This window comes from Heloderma suspectum, chromosome 1 (genome assembly GCF_057233095.1).
Source record: "Heloderma suspectum isolate Gila_16-S chromosome 1, 16-S_ref, whole genome shotgun sequence".
Classification (NCBI taxonomy): domain Eukaryota; kingdom Metazoa; phylum Chordata; class Lepidosauria; order Squamata; family Helodermatidae; genus Heloderma; species Heloderma suspectum.
Genome location: NC_139458.1, coordinates 439,080,741 through 439,095,173, shown reverse-complemented (window position 1 = coordinate 439,095,173; position 14,433 = coordinate 439,080,741). Strand labels below are relative to the sequence as shown.

Here is a 14,433-nt window from a genome sequence, read left to right as displayed (position 1 = left end):
CTGAATGTCATGAACCCAGCAGGGGCTGCTCAACCAAAGAGAGAGGCTTATTTCCTGGCCCATGTTCAGGCTCCCCCCTGCTACTATATTATTATGAATGGAGAGTAACTAATTCAGAATTCTAGAAACTGTACTAAAACAGCAGGCTAGATACTCGCTCCCCATGAGAGTACCCCACCAGCCCAAATAAGCCTCATTCCCGCAAACAGTCAAGAAGTAATAGCTCTAACCCCACTTTCTCCTTTTCTGGCCACTTCTCCCTGCTTCCAATGGCAGGCTTCTCTGCTCCCGTGATCCTAAGACCATGGTAGATTGCTACAGCGATAAAGCCCTTATGTGCATTTCTTTAATGCCAAAGGAAAGAGGAGAATAGGGGAAAATGAGGGGGGGAAATGCCCACTTTTCCATGACAAAGAAAAAACCCCAAATTATCCAGTACAGCATCTGAAGGCTCCCTATGAGAGCATACAACCACCTTAATTTCACTCCATTCCAACAAACTGTCACGGAGTTAGTGCTCCCACCCCTTTTCCTCCATTGTGCACACTTTCCTATGAAGTAGCTAAAATCCCAGATTATTCAGTGTAGCACCTGAAAGCTCCCCATGAGAACACCCTACCACCCCAATTTTGCCTTATTCCAGCAAACTGTCATGGAGTTATTGCTCCCATCCCCACTTTCTCCTTCTGTGGCCACTTCTCCCTGCTCACAGTGACAGGCTCCTCTGCTCCCATGATCCTGAGGCCATGGTAGATCACTACTGCAATAAAGCCCTTATGTGCATCAGAGATGAGAAGTAATGTGACATCAGAGAAATGACTAAACACATCGGAGAAGCTAAGTAATGCAAATATCAGAGAAGTGCATAATCACGGAGGCTAGTTACCCCCACTGGTGAAAAGGAAGTGCAGGGCGATTCTGAAGGCTCAAAAGAACACTTTAGCTCTTTGATGTGTTGGAAAGGCAGGCTAGTTACTCTAGTTACCAAGGTTACTGAGGTCACGGTTAGGTGAAAGACACACCCCTAGGAATGCCCCCCTCATACTGAATTTAAAGTGGAAGGATGGGCACACAGCAGCTGAAATGCAGGTGAGCCAAATTAAAGAAAAATGGAGTACAAGTACTCTGCAAAAATGTGGCTTCCCCACAAGTAAACTCCAGGGTGGCTGCAGACTGGCCACGACATCATGTGCCCCAAAGGACCTTTAAATGGTCCCAATCTGCAGCAAATCACCTGTGAAGACAGGCCCCAGTTTAAATCCAAGGAGAGGTTCTGAGAGCTCACCTGTCTCTAAAGCCGAAATAAAACCCATTCCAAGTTTAAGGAGAAGCTTAAAGGAGAAGCTAAGTTTAAGGAGAATCTTAAACCATAAGTGCCTGCCTGAATAAATAAAAAGTATTTACACAGTCCCTGAATAACTGTCAAGTTAAACTGAGGCAGACGTGTCATGGGAGAGAATTCCACCTGAAGGTTTCCCTGCAGAGAAGGCCACGTTCTCTGCCTAGAGAGCTATTTACATATGAGAATTAAGATAAAGCATTTGACTCTGCCTTATACCATGACAGACCAGCGGTTTCTCTGGCTCTGTGCTATCTCTTCTGATTGGCAACAGTTTTCCAGAGTTCCACGGTATTGTGTTTCATCAGGGCTTGAAGCCTGGAAGGGAAGAAGCAAACTGAGTCAGGCAGATCTAGGTTGAAGTAAAACAGGTTCAGTCAAGTCCAAGGAGGTCCAAGTCTGTCAGGTTGAGCTAATTTAGGTATGATAGCTCAGGCCAAGTTCAAATCGGTTTAGTCACAGCAGATTCTGGTGAGCAGTAATCAGGACCCTGAAATCTAAATTCTCCTTGGGGCTATGCTGAGATGCAGATGCAGAGGATATGACCAGTAGGGTCTCTCCCAGTCCTGCTGTCTTTTAACTGGATGCACCAGGGACTGAATTTGAGACCTTCTGCTTGCAAACCCTGTGCTCTGCTGCTGAGCAATGGGCTCCCTGTCATATAGCATCCCGAAGTTCTGTTTAGCCGTATTTCATTCGTGATGGGCCAGCTAGCACTGATTCTGCTTTTGTGTGCCTCACCGAATGAGTGAAGGAGTCAGCCTCTTTCAATCAAAACAGTAAACTCTTCTCTCCTTTGATTTTGGCCAAGGTGGACAGGTGTTCGAAAAAGATGCAGGGCTGGATTGCTATTCTCAGTCCTCACTGCCTAATGATGATTCTCTCTCTCTCTCTCTCTCTCTCTCTCTCTCTCTCTCTCTCTCAAAAAAACAAAACAAAACAGAATATTGATAAATGTTCAGTCATCTGGGTTATCAGTAGCTTTGAGCGCATTGACGGAGAGAAAGTCCAAGAAACGTTGCTGGATGAAAGCATCAAGGCATATATAGGCGGGATCTGCACGGACATTGCCATGGTGGTCACCAAATCGGATACCCTGGACCTTGAAGAATACGAGGAGTACTGCAGCCATTTTGTTACCCACGTTTGAGTAGCCTCTGTACCAAAATATAACAAAAGCCCCAAATTTGAATCCTTAAAATCTCAGAACTTAATTATTGGATCCATATTGTGTGGTTTTCATTTTCAGTTCTGAGGGAAAATGTGGCCCTACTCTTTCTGGTTTAAGGTGATGACTCTCTGGTACAAATTCAATAACTGCAGTTCCATATCACCATGAACTGGTTCTGGGGAGGGGCCGTAGCAAAGTGGTAGAGCCCCTGCTTTGCATGCGGAAGGTCCCAGTTTCAATCCCCAGCTTCTCCAGGTAGGACTAGAAAAGAATCCTCCCTGAAAGCCCAGAGAGAAACTGCTGCCAGTCAGTGCCGACAATACTGGGCTGGAGGGACCAAGGGTCTGACTTGGTATGAGGCAGCTTCCTATGAAGTCAGGCTGAGGTCTATCACCTCCCATGCTCTAGTCCTGCATGAACTGGCAATTTTAGAAACTAGTTACTAGCCTACATTGGGGGAACCTGCTGAGCGGATGGTTCTTCCTAAGAGACTCTTTTGAAACTCATTGATTCTTCTTCTCTCTTTTCCAGGGAAAGAACAAATAAAAATGTAAGTAAAGATTCTGAAAATTTAGCCAGTACTATGGATTAGGAACTGTCTGTGCATGTGAGCAATTCCTGCTTCCACTTGTAAGGCATAAACTGCAGCTGTCGAGAGAGCCGATCTGATTTACAGTAGCCAGTCCTAAACACAATCGGTGCTACTCAGCAAGTCCCAGAGGCCTAGAGCAATCGTCTTGTCGAGAGGTGGGACCCCCCTGGAAACCCAATCTGCAACATGGGACCCACGTCCTAGAATCCATGTGCCCCGAGCGCAGGGCTGAGCTGAAGAGGGGTGGAGCCCACGCACCTCGGGTGGAGAGAAGGCGTGTGAAAGGCTGGGCAAGAGGAATGTTAAGGAAACCGCTAGTGAAGGTCCTTGGAAGCCCCCTGCCACCAAACCATGCTTCCATTCCTGATAGAAACTGGGCCAGCACAGCTCGTCCTTACACCATCTAGGTTCCTGTTCTGTCACAAGCACAGTGGAAAATGTAAGGGCAGCATACGGCGGGGCTGTTGCGCAAGCGGTCCCTCCACCGATTCCACTGCGCAGGCGGGTCCCACTGCGGAGATCTGGCACTTCCTATAGGAAGCCCTGAAGTGAGCGGAAGCGTTTGTTTCTGGATCAGGACAGCTTGGCGGAGCTCTCTCACGCGAGCTCCGCTGACCTGCCCTGTTCCAGAAATGCGCATTCCGCTCCTTTCTGGTTGCTTCCGGAAGCGCTAGGTCTCAGTTCGCCAGCGGTGGGTCTCGCTTGTGGAACGGGACTGGCAGGGGTGCAGAACCCGGGTGGGCACTGCCCCTAAAGTCCAAGACTCAGCTAGCTGAGTGCGGCTGCAGTTTACACATCTGTCTAGACAACACATACATGCAATTACGCATTGCATACGTACGCGCAATTACATACACCTGGGATAGTTACTCTTCCACCTTAAAATTACTTACAGTATTGGCAGCGCTTGTAACGGCTTGGTAATGCTGCCTTAAAGTAAAGCTGCGTTCCGATTTTCGTCCAAAGCTGATTTTTAGCTGGGATGAGCGACATCGAACTGGGTGGGGAAAAAGGAACACACTTCAAAGCTACTTGCTGAATGCTCGTTTGTGTAGCCAGCACCCAAAGAACCGGAAGAACTGTGAAGAAACGGGCAAAGACGCTCACTGCTCTTTTCCGAGCTGGCTCACTGCAGCCTCTGCGCTCAGGGAACATGGAGTCGCCCAGCTCGGCTCAGCGCCCCTTCCGCTTGGCGGCCTGGCCAGCGCCCAGCTCGCCCATCCCTGTGGCAGGCCCTGCCCCCCAGGAGTGGGAGAGAGAGAACCGGGGGGCCCTTTCAGAGCGGTGGGCCGAGAGTGCCCAGAGCAGAGAGTGGCGGAGGGGCTCTCCACCAGCGTGGGGGGGGGGGCAAGGATCGGGAGGTGGCCACAGTGCAATGGGGGAAACAGGAGAGGAACAGGCTGAGCACAGCTGGGGGCACAATTTTGACAATGGGACGCGCCGGAGGGTGTGGGCAGTTCTCGGGCAGGCAGTGCCCAGAGAGGGGGCAGACACACCACAGGGAAGGTGGGAGGGACGCAGGCAGCCTCTTGCCCCTGGCGCGCTCTTGGCTCTCCTTCCCACCCGCTCAGCGCCTTCCAGGCACCCAGGCAAGGGCAGAAGGAGGCTGAGGTGCATGACTAGGACACATGGCTAGGCTGGAGCACCCCGCAAAGGCCTGGGAATGCCGCCTGAGAACCATGCGAGGGGCCTCTGGGCATGTGCAGGGTGCTTCGTTGTGGCCTATGGCTCAGGCTCGTGCCTGGCACAGGAAGACAAGGCTGGGCAGCATACACAGTGCTCATCTGAGGGGGTCCGCAATAAGCAGCTGCTGCCTCCTGTGTGTGCTGTTCCACCCGCCCGCGCCCCTCCTTCCAGCCCCACGGAGAAGACGAGGTGTGGCCCAGCCACACAGGCTCCGGTGTAATGTCAGAAGGAAAGGGGGAGGCCACAAAGGGGTGGTGGCAGGCAGGGCCTTTGCTAGGGCTGGGCACATGGGGCCCTGGCCCCGAATCTACTTCCCAGTGGCCCGGGTCTCCTCTGAGTGGCCGCTGGTGCCAGCAGGAGGCTGTTTTCTCAGCCAAATTGCCATGCAGGGGCAATTGCCAAGGGCACTGCAGCGGGCAGGGATAACTCTACCCTCCCCAAATGTGGCACTACCCCCCCCCCCCGATCTTCCCCTGCATGGCAATTAAGCTTAGGAAAAAGTTTTCCATTGTCTCGGGGGGATGCGGGTTCAGGATGCAACTTAAGAGAAGAAGCTATTTTGTTATGAGAAATTAATTGGCTGGCTTTGCATCCCGTGGAATTTAAATAAATTATTTCTAAATGTGCACATATCAGCATAAAGCATTTGCAAATTTTAGGGAGGCATGTGCCCTATGGGCCAGAGCCCCAACTCTTTGAAGCGCCTAGCAGTGCCCTGGGCAGCTCTGCTGTGACCCACTTGTTGAGGACCGATGGCCTATGAGACCGGGCTCGTGCATGCTCTCCGCCAGGGCTTCCTGCTGTTCCGATTTCCACGCCATCACTCTCCCCTTAGTTCATCACAGACCAGTGTGAGATGCTGGAGGGGAAAAGTGAAGATGGACCCCCGGGGGCCCAAGCTTGGTGTGGTGTCAGGCTTCAGCGGTGCGTGCATTCTTCCAAGAAGCGGGTGGATGCTGTGGGTCGGGGTTCATCATGTGGCTGGGCAGTATGTGAGATTCTGCTGCTGGCTCTTTCAGGTGCCCATCGAGAATGAACACGATGCCATTTTAGAGAGGAACCAAGATGTGAAGAAGAGAAAGGAGAGGAGCATTAGGGAGAAGCTGAAGGTAACACATCCCACACACCAGTTCTCTGTTGCGGCTTCATCTGCCTGGAACTCTCTTCCCAGGCACCCACTCGGTCCCCCACCCTCTGTCCAAGTCCCTGTGCAAAATTCCACCTCTTCTGTAAGGCTGTTGGCTTGAACCTCTCAGCCCCTGTCAAGGTTCCACATATGACCGGGACTCCCTGAGCAGCCCCTTAAGGATCTCCTGCCTCCTTCAGAGTCCCACCTCCCTTCTTTTAACCTTCCCCTTCCCAGTAAGGTGGGGTTTAGGCTGTAGACGTGGGGCGACTGAGACTCTAGACACAGGGTTTAACCACAACAGTTTACTAGTAGATTTAAAGCAAACAAATTACAACTAAATGTATGTACACAACAGAGCTGAGTGATACAAAAGGCATTAAAAGAAAATAAAAGTTGCAAAACGCAGGTTCCTTTACCCTGGCTGTCCTTAGACTTTTCTAGGCTGCTAGGCTGTTTTGGGATGGATGGGGGTGAACAAGCTCAAATTTAATCCAGACAAGATGGGGGTACTGTGGGCTGGGAAACCAGCTGCTTTGGATGGAGGTTTACAACTGGTCCTAGATGGGGTTGCACTCCCCCGAAAGGCCAAGCGCGCAGCCTGGGAGCCCTCCTGGACTCTGCGCTAACTGGGGAAGCCCAGGTGGCGGTGGTGTCCAAGAGTGCTTTTTACCAGCTTAGGCTGGTGTGCCGGCTGCGGCCCTATCTGGGGAGGACGGCCCTTGCCTCAGTTATCCACGCGCTAGTCATGTGCTGGCTGGACTAGGGATGGGCGGATTCCCTACCTTCCATTCTGGTGGGGAATCCGCCCGGGGGAAGGTGATCCGTCCCTCCCCCCGGAATCCTCTTCTGCCCGTGGAGCTGGCTGCTGGCTTCGTATCACTGGCGATACAGCCGGCTGCCATTGCCATGCCGTATCGCTGGCTGAGTGAGGGCTGACTCCGGCCGCAAATGGTGTCTGCTACACCATCCGCGGCCGTAAAGCTCTTAGATTAAGCTAAATGCAGCCATAAATGGCTGCAATTAGCTTAAACCAAGGGTTTTATGGACGCAAATGGCGTCCGCTACGCCATTTGCGTCTGTGGTTTTTCCCGCTGTATCCAGCCTCATTGGAGTCCATGGTGGATTTCTCTAACATCCCTAGGCAGGACTACTGTAATGCGCTATACATGGGGCTGCCTTTGAAGACGGTTGAGAAACTCTAGCTTGTACAGAATGCGGCCACCCGAGTATTGGTGGGGGTGAGCCGATTCGATCATACAATGCCTATACTGCGCCAGCTGCACTAGTTACCCATGTGTTTCCAAGCCCAATTCAAAGTGCTGGTTTTGACCTTTAAAGCCTTAAACGGTTTGGGACCAAGTTACTTGAGGGACTGTCTACACCCATATCAGCCCGCCTGCACTTTAAGATCAGAAAGAGAGGCCCTTCTCGTTTGCCCACCTGTGAGAGCAGCCAGGTAGGTGAGCACACGTGAGAGGGCCTTCTCTGTAGTGCCCCACATATTTGGAAGAAACTGCCATCGGAGGTCCACCATGCTCCCTCGTTGCAGTCTTTTAAGAAGGCCTTGAAAACGTATTATTTTGCCTTGACCTTCTACTGATATGACTGCTCTTGTTGCTCCTGTTAACACCATTGTTGGTTTTATTGTTGGTTTTAATTATTGTTTTAATTGTTGTTTTAATTGTTTTTATGTTTTTATCATGTTTAATATTTTAACTGTTTTTCTGTGTTTTAATGTTGTAAGCTGCCCTGGGAGGCTTCTGCCCTGAAAGGTGGCCAAGAAATATTTTAAATAATAATAATAATTCTTCCTGCTCACTCTTCAGGCTCTGCTTTCACTTCAGGCTCTGTTCTTCTTGACTCGCTCTTGCTCTGGCTGCAGCCTGGTCTTTCTGACTCTCACTGGGGGGCTGTCTTCATGAGCCATTTAGTGCGAAGTTAGAGCAGTTTGAGTTCCATTGCGGCAAATGACGTCATCACCAATCCACTGCCAACCAGATTGGCAGCTTCCGCATCTTCTGAAACTCCTTTTGCTCCAACTTTTTTTACTGAAAGCGGCTCCCTGGCAGTTTTAGGACAGTGTGTCATGTCCCCCTTGCCCCCCTCCTTGCATTAAATCCTGGGCATGCCTCTGTGACCTAGCAGTGATGTGGTCAAGGGGGTGGGACGCCCCATTCCCTTGTTTCCCCAATGGAAGTAGTTCTTCCCATTGAGAAAATCCCCAGGAGTGCAGCAGCTACCCTTCACATTATCACAGTAGTGGGGACACTCATTCACCTTACCTAGCCCACTTTTAATCTTTAACATATCCCCCCCTTCTGTGCATGTTTACTCAGAATTAAGAAATCTAGCTCCCCTGCAGTGAAAGGGTTAAAGGCTAACTTCAGTAACATGCCCTAAAGCACTCTATCGCTTCTCCGATGTGCTCTTAAATCACTATTGCGATGTTGTGCTTCTTTGATGTTCTGTAGTCTCTGACATAAAGTCATTTCTCCGTTATTATGTAAGGTCTCTTTTCCGCTTTATCGAAGTAACGATCTTCTGCGTTTATAGGAGCTTCTCATTGTGATCAGGGAGAAGGAGAAGGGGAACAAAAGGGGGGTTAGAAGTAGGGATGTGCAAACGCACCCGAGCTCAGGTTCCCTGGGCACCCACTGAAGCGCTTCCCCCGTTCCCCCCCATACCTGTGCTCGAGCCCCCATGAGCTTGGTGAGTTGCCCGCACCACCCCGGGCCCATCCAGCAAGTGTCCACCATTTTGCCGCCTTTTTTTTGGCAGAAAAAAGGGAGTTTAAAAAACGTGCATATTTAAATATGCACAGCATAATGCCTCTAATATTGCGCATATTAAGTTTTCCCAGCCCCAAACTGTGCATATGTGTCCGGGAGGGTGCGAGTGGGCATGAGCAAGGGCAGGGGCTCGGTGGGTGCGGTCCTGGGGTTGTGGGTGTGTGTGGGGGCAATGGACTCCCACACCCAGTCTAGTGCCTGCAACATCCCTAGTTAGAAGCAACAGGCAAAAGTGTACACATGGGGAAAAATGGGGTGGTAGCAATAACTCCGTGGCAGATTGCTGGAATGCAGCGAAATTGCAGTAGGGGATAGCTCTCACGGGGAGCCTTCAGATGCTGCGCTGGAGAACTGGGGATTTTGGCTTCTTCAGGGAAATCTGCACATGTGGGGAAAATTAGTTGCTCTCCATTCATAATAATGTAGTAGCAGAGGGGAGCCTGGACAGGGGCGGGAAACAAGCCTCTCTCATTGGTTGAGCAGCCCCTGCCAGTTTGATGACATTCAGTTCTACTTCCTCCATGCCACCCACCCAGAAGTATGTTCCTTTCAAACACTGTGTGACCCCTGAAAACTGGATTTTAAAGGTATGCTACACTCGGCTAATCTTGCTTCGCATGCCCCTGATGGACCAAAGCCGAGCTGATTTTGTAGGCCTCCTCCTTGCAAGTGCTGGTGCTGAGGTTGTCACAAGGGGCTGGTGTTGCAGGGATTAAATGCTTAATTGTTTGTGTTTTCTACAGCATCCAGTATGGGTGTGTTCTTTCGCCAAAACAGGGAGTGTTTTTTTTGGTAAGAACCTTCCCATCACCTCTTTTTCAGAGAAGGGTACCACCTGACTCAGAAGTCTTGAACAAGCCCGATCTGGTTTATACCGTCAGCGCCAAAGAATTCTGGAACGGAAGACATCTAAGTCAAGAAGAAACGGGTAATGGAGGCCAGAAGTAATTCTGGGGCTTCTATGCATTTGCTCTAGCTGAGCAGCCCCCTCTCCATGTTGACCTAGGCTGGCGACCGGTGCTGAATTCTGGGGCTGGTGGGGCTGCAGGGAGAATGCACGTGCCCTACGTTTGCATGAACAGCACATGCAGCTGCAGCACATTTGTGCATTTTTCTGGCGTATGCGTTAGGATACACCATCCTCCACTTAGCGAATAATCACAGCCATCCCCATTCCATCTTTGGGATCATATTTGCCAGCATATGTTGGAGATTAGCCAGAAAGCAGCTTCCTATAGGAGGAAAGTGGTCTTGTCCTGTTTAATCTCTTTCTCCTCCTCCCTGCTGGAATCTGAAAGAACAGCACACAACACATGCAGTGACTGTTAATGAACATGCATTTATTCACCTTTTCTTTGTTGTCAAGCCAGGTGCAGCCCATAATGGAGCAGTCTCCCCGCCATAGAATCAACCCAGAACAAAACTGCATTTTTATATTACTTGAGCTTGTTACAATTTGAAGTACTAAGAAGTGTTCTAGAGGAAAGGATCTTCAAGCAGAATGTTCTTCTGAAGAATACATCTTGCCTTTTCATGCCTTGTGTTTAACTAGTTTTATTTTATTTTTATTCATCTCAGAGATACCAAAGCTGAGGGAATACATCAGGAGACTCTATCTGAAGGAGAAGGAGAGGTTGGTGACAGAGTATGTGAAGGAAATTTTGGGCGTTCACCTGCTTGCTGAGAACATTGGTTCCAAACAACAATTTGTGGTATGAGCTAAGACACATCTTATTTCCAAAAATAAGTATTCTCTGTGATTGTACTAAAGCAGCCAAGAGACCAGTAATCAAATATTTAGCAATCCTTTACAATCCCCACATGCTTCTCCTTGGCCTCTTAGTCCTGTCAGCTTCCTGATCCATAGTCCTCCTGCCTCCCAGTTCCTTTGTTTCTGCTATCCATCTTTCTTGACAACTTTACACCTTCAATTTGGGGGAACTGCACCCTTTCTAATTACCTGTCTTCTGTTCTGGTGCCTTGCTGATGTCCCTTTTGTCGTTGCCATAGGAGCAGCATTTTCAGGAGAGTGGTGTGGAAGAGTTTGTGAATAAGAAGATTGATGCTTTTGGGGAGAAAATTGAAAGATGTTTCAATCAGATGGAACAGCCCCTCTGTGAAGGTGTGAAGGATGCCGGAAGGCGCTATGAAAAAATTGTTGAGGCGATGCTCACAGTAAGGAAAATCCCTCAAGCACTTATATGCTAATATATTTCATCCCTCTCCAAATGTCCTTTTTGTGTACAGTATTCCCTAGGACAATTTGGTCTCAGCTGTCCTATCTTTCCTATTACCAAGTTGTATGCAGTCTCCATTTAAATGACCTGAGGCTGAAACATCTTATTCAATGATCCCCAAACCTGCCAGGTTAGACCAGAGTTAAGGTGGTGTCATGTTGGCTTAAACGCCAAAAAGGCTTGAAACGGGAAGCTAAGGCTGACGTTGTGCAGTGCCATCGATTGTGCGTGCTTCCCACTTCCCCTCCACGCACCCACACTTCCCCTTGGTCTCTCAGGGCCAAGTCAACAACGGCCTCACCATCACCTGCGTTAGGCCCAGTGGAACCACTCCCCTGCATAGAGAGGCAGTGACCACCCCCCGGGCACACTCGGCCAGCCCTCCTCTGGCAGTTTTATGAGCCAGGAAGGTCGACCCCATGTGCAGTAGGTCTCAGTCCTGCAAGGATCCTGCCCACATCACGGGGCTCCCGAAATGGAAAAACACTGGAAAAGGAGCCTCACATGTCCCTGCTCTGAAGTGGGGCCCTGCACCAATTCCCTGCCGATAATTATTGCCCCATCTGCTATATGCCCCTGAAGGTGCTGTCTGCACTGAAATAGCACCTCTGGGGGCAAGTAGCGGTGGGCAGGTGGGGACTGGAATTGGCAGGAACTACTGTGTGGCTCCAGTTTGGAGAGGGAGCGTGTTCTGGATTGGGGTCCCTGATTCTGGCTCCAGGTGAAGACCTCTTTATTCTCCCAGGCTTTTTACTCATTCTGTTTTAAAAACGGTATTACTGCATCTTTAGGTCTTTGCACCACTGCTTGCTTTTACTTTGGATTTAGTCTCATGTTTTAAACTGTGTAGGTTCTCGTATTACGTTTTTATTTAATTGCATTGCATTTATTATATTCCTATACCACCCTGTAGCCGAAGCTCTCTGAATGGTTCAGAAATGTTTTATTATCTTTCCGTATTTTATGGTTTTAAGTTTCTATTGTGAACCACGCAGAGAGCATCAGCCACTGAGCAGTATAGAAATGTCATGATGATGACGATGGAGCTGGATCACTGAGCACCCCCAGACCGTGAACCTGATCTTTTAGCGGGAGTGCAACCCCTTCCAGGAGAGGTTGAGCACTGCCTCCCTGGGCAGATGAGCCATCTGCCAACAGCTCCTCTGTCTTGTTGGGATTCATTTTCAGTTTGGCCCTCATCCCATCCATCACTGCATCCAGGCTGTCATGACTCCGCTGGAATCATCCTCAGAGGAAGGGTTTGAACCTTTAGAACCAGAAGGCCCCAGGAACAGGTTGCCTCAGAGGACATAACCAAAGCTCTCTGGGCAGTTCACAACAATTAAAATCCATTAAAAGACATTATATGAAGTATACAACCATTCATGTAATGACATAGAACAAACAGCACCCACCACCACCACCAATACCTAAAATGATTTAAAACAATCAGCCAGAGACAATCAGAAAGACTCATTATATGCTGCCAAATCCTGAGAGAAGAGGGCAGTTTTAACCTGACGCCGAAAAGATGACAATGTTGGCGCCAGGCAGGGCTCATTGGGGAGATTATTCCATACATGGCGGGCCACCACCGAGAGGGCCCTCTCTCTTGTTGCTGCCCTCAGAGGAAGCTCCCGGAGGAGGGCCTTAGATGCAGATCGTAGTGTATGGGCCAGTTCATGCCAGAAGAGGTGTTCTGTTGGTCCTCAGGTACTGTGGTCCTGAGCCATGTAAGGCTTTATAGGTCAAAATCAACACTTTGAATTGGGGTTGGAAAAATATAGGCAGCCAGTGCAAGTGGGCCAGAATCAGTCTCATATGTTCGGACCTTCTGGTCCCCGTTATCAGTGTGGCTGCCGCATTTTGCACAAGCTGCAGCTTCCTAACCATTTTCAAAGGCAGCCGCATGCACAGCACTTTGCAGTAGTCTAACCTGGAGGTTACCAGAGCATAGACAACTGAAGCCAGGTTATCCCTGTCTAGACAGGGGCATAGCTGGGCCACCAACCGAAGCTGGTAGAAGGCGCTCTGTGCCACTCCAGGAGAGCCCCCAAGCTACAAACCTGCTCCCTTAGAGGGAGCGCAGCCCCATCCAGAACAGGCTGAGCACCCTCCATCCGGTCTGGAGAACCACCCACTAACAGCATCTCAGTCTTGTCTGGATTGAGTTTCAGTGTATTAGCCCTCATCCAGTCCATTGTTGCAGCCAGGCACCAATTAAGCACATCCACAGCCTCAAGTGAAGAGCAAAACCACTGCAAGGCAGTGCCTCCCGCTCCCACCTCAGGCAGTCATCCCAGAAGGGTACCACGGTCGATGGTATCGGAAGCCGCTGAGAGGTCAAGGAGAATCAGCAGGGTCACACTCCCCCTGTCTCTCTGCTGACCTAGGTCACGTACAGGGCAACCAAGGCTGTTCCTGTGCCAAAACCCGGCCTGAACCCCGACCGAAATGGATCTAGATAATCAGTCTCATCCAAGAGTGTCTGGAGCTGGTTGGCAACCACCCGCTCAAGAACCTTGCCCAGGAAAGGAACATTTGCCACTGGCCTAAAATTATTAAGATTTTCTGGGTCTGGGAAGATTTTCTTTAGAAGTGGTCTCATACCGCCTCTTTCAGGCAGCCCAGGACCCTCCCTCTTTTACAGGCATTTACAGTATCACCCCCCTGGCCCAGCCAGCTGTTCCTTCGCTGGCACTTTTTATAAGCCAAGAGGGGCAAGGATCCAATATGGAAGTGGTTGCACAAACCAGTCCAAGCACCTTGTCAACATCCTCGAGCTGTACCAACTGAAACTCATCCGAGAAAACTGGACGAGGCTGTGCTCTGGACACCTCACCAGATTCACCTGCTTTATCACTGGAGTCTAAGTCCTGGCAGATGCAAGAGGTTTTATCCTGGAAGTGCCTAGCAAATGAATTACAGTGGACCTCAGATGGGTCTAAAGTGTCCTTAGGGCCAGCATGTAACAGACCACGGACAACCCTGAAAAGCGCTGCTGGGTGGCATATGGAAGATTGAATGGAGGCAGCAAAATGTTGTTTCTTTGCTGCCCTCACTGCCCCTCAGTATACCTTACAATAGGCACACACCAGGGTTTGATTGCAACCACTAGGAGTTCTTCTCCATCTGTATTCAAGCCGTCTCCTATTGTTTCATCGCTCTCAGCTCTGGAGTATACCATGGAGCAGTATGAGCTCTACTCAGGAGAGGGTGCTCAGGAACAATCATGTCAATTGCCTGGTCATTTCTGCATTCCACAGATCAACCAGGGTTTCGACATGGGAGCCAGCCATATCAGCTGGAAAGCTCCCCAGAGCCCTATGGAAACCATCCAGATCCATTAGCCTCTGGGGCGGACCATCTTAATAGGTCTCCACCCTTGCAGAGGGGAAAAGCTGCCATAAGTCTAAACCTCAGCAAGCAATGACCTGACCACAGCAGAGGGACTGAAGCAAAGTCCCCCACTTCCAGATAATCATCTCCC

General features: G+C 49.9%; 1 protein-coding gene across 3 annotated transcripts in view; it reads left to right on the top strand.

Moving 5' to 3' along the window:
- The window catches only part of LOC146360388 (nuclear GTPase SLIP-GC-like), an 83,705-nt gene that overhangs the window by 46,669 nt on the left and 22,603 nt on the right, over positions 1 to 14,433 (top strand). For all 3 annotated transcript variants that reach the window (XM_084830684.1, XM_084830776.1, XM_084830862.1), the window contains 6 exons: positions 2,283 to 2,458; positions 3,042 to 3,060; positions 5,808 to 5,897; positions 9,529 to 9,634; positions 10,285 to 10,418; positions 10,717 to 10,881. In XM_084830684.1, coding sequence (XP_084686810.1) covers positions 2,283 to 2,458; positions 3,042 to 3,060; positions 5,808 to 5,897; positions 9,529 to 9,634; positions 10,285 to 10,418; positions 10,717 to 10,881 — 690 coding nt within the window. The remainder of the gene's footprint in view (positions 1 to 2,282; positions 2,459 to 3,041; positions 3,061 to 5,807; positions 5,898 to 9,528; positions 9,635 to 10,284; positions 10,419 to 10,716; positions 10,882 to 14,433) is intronic.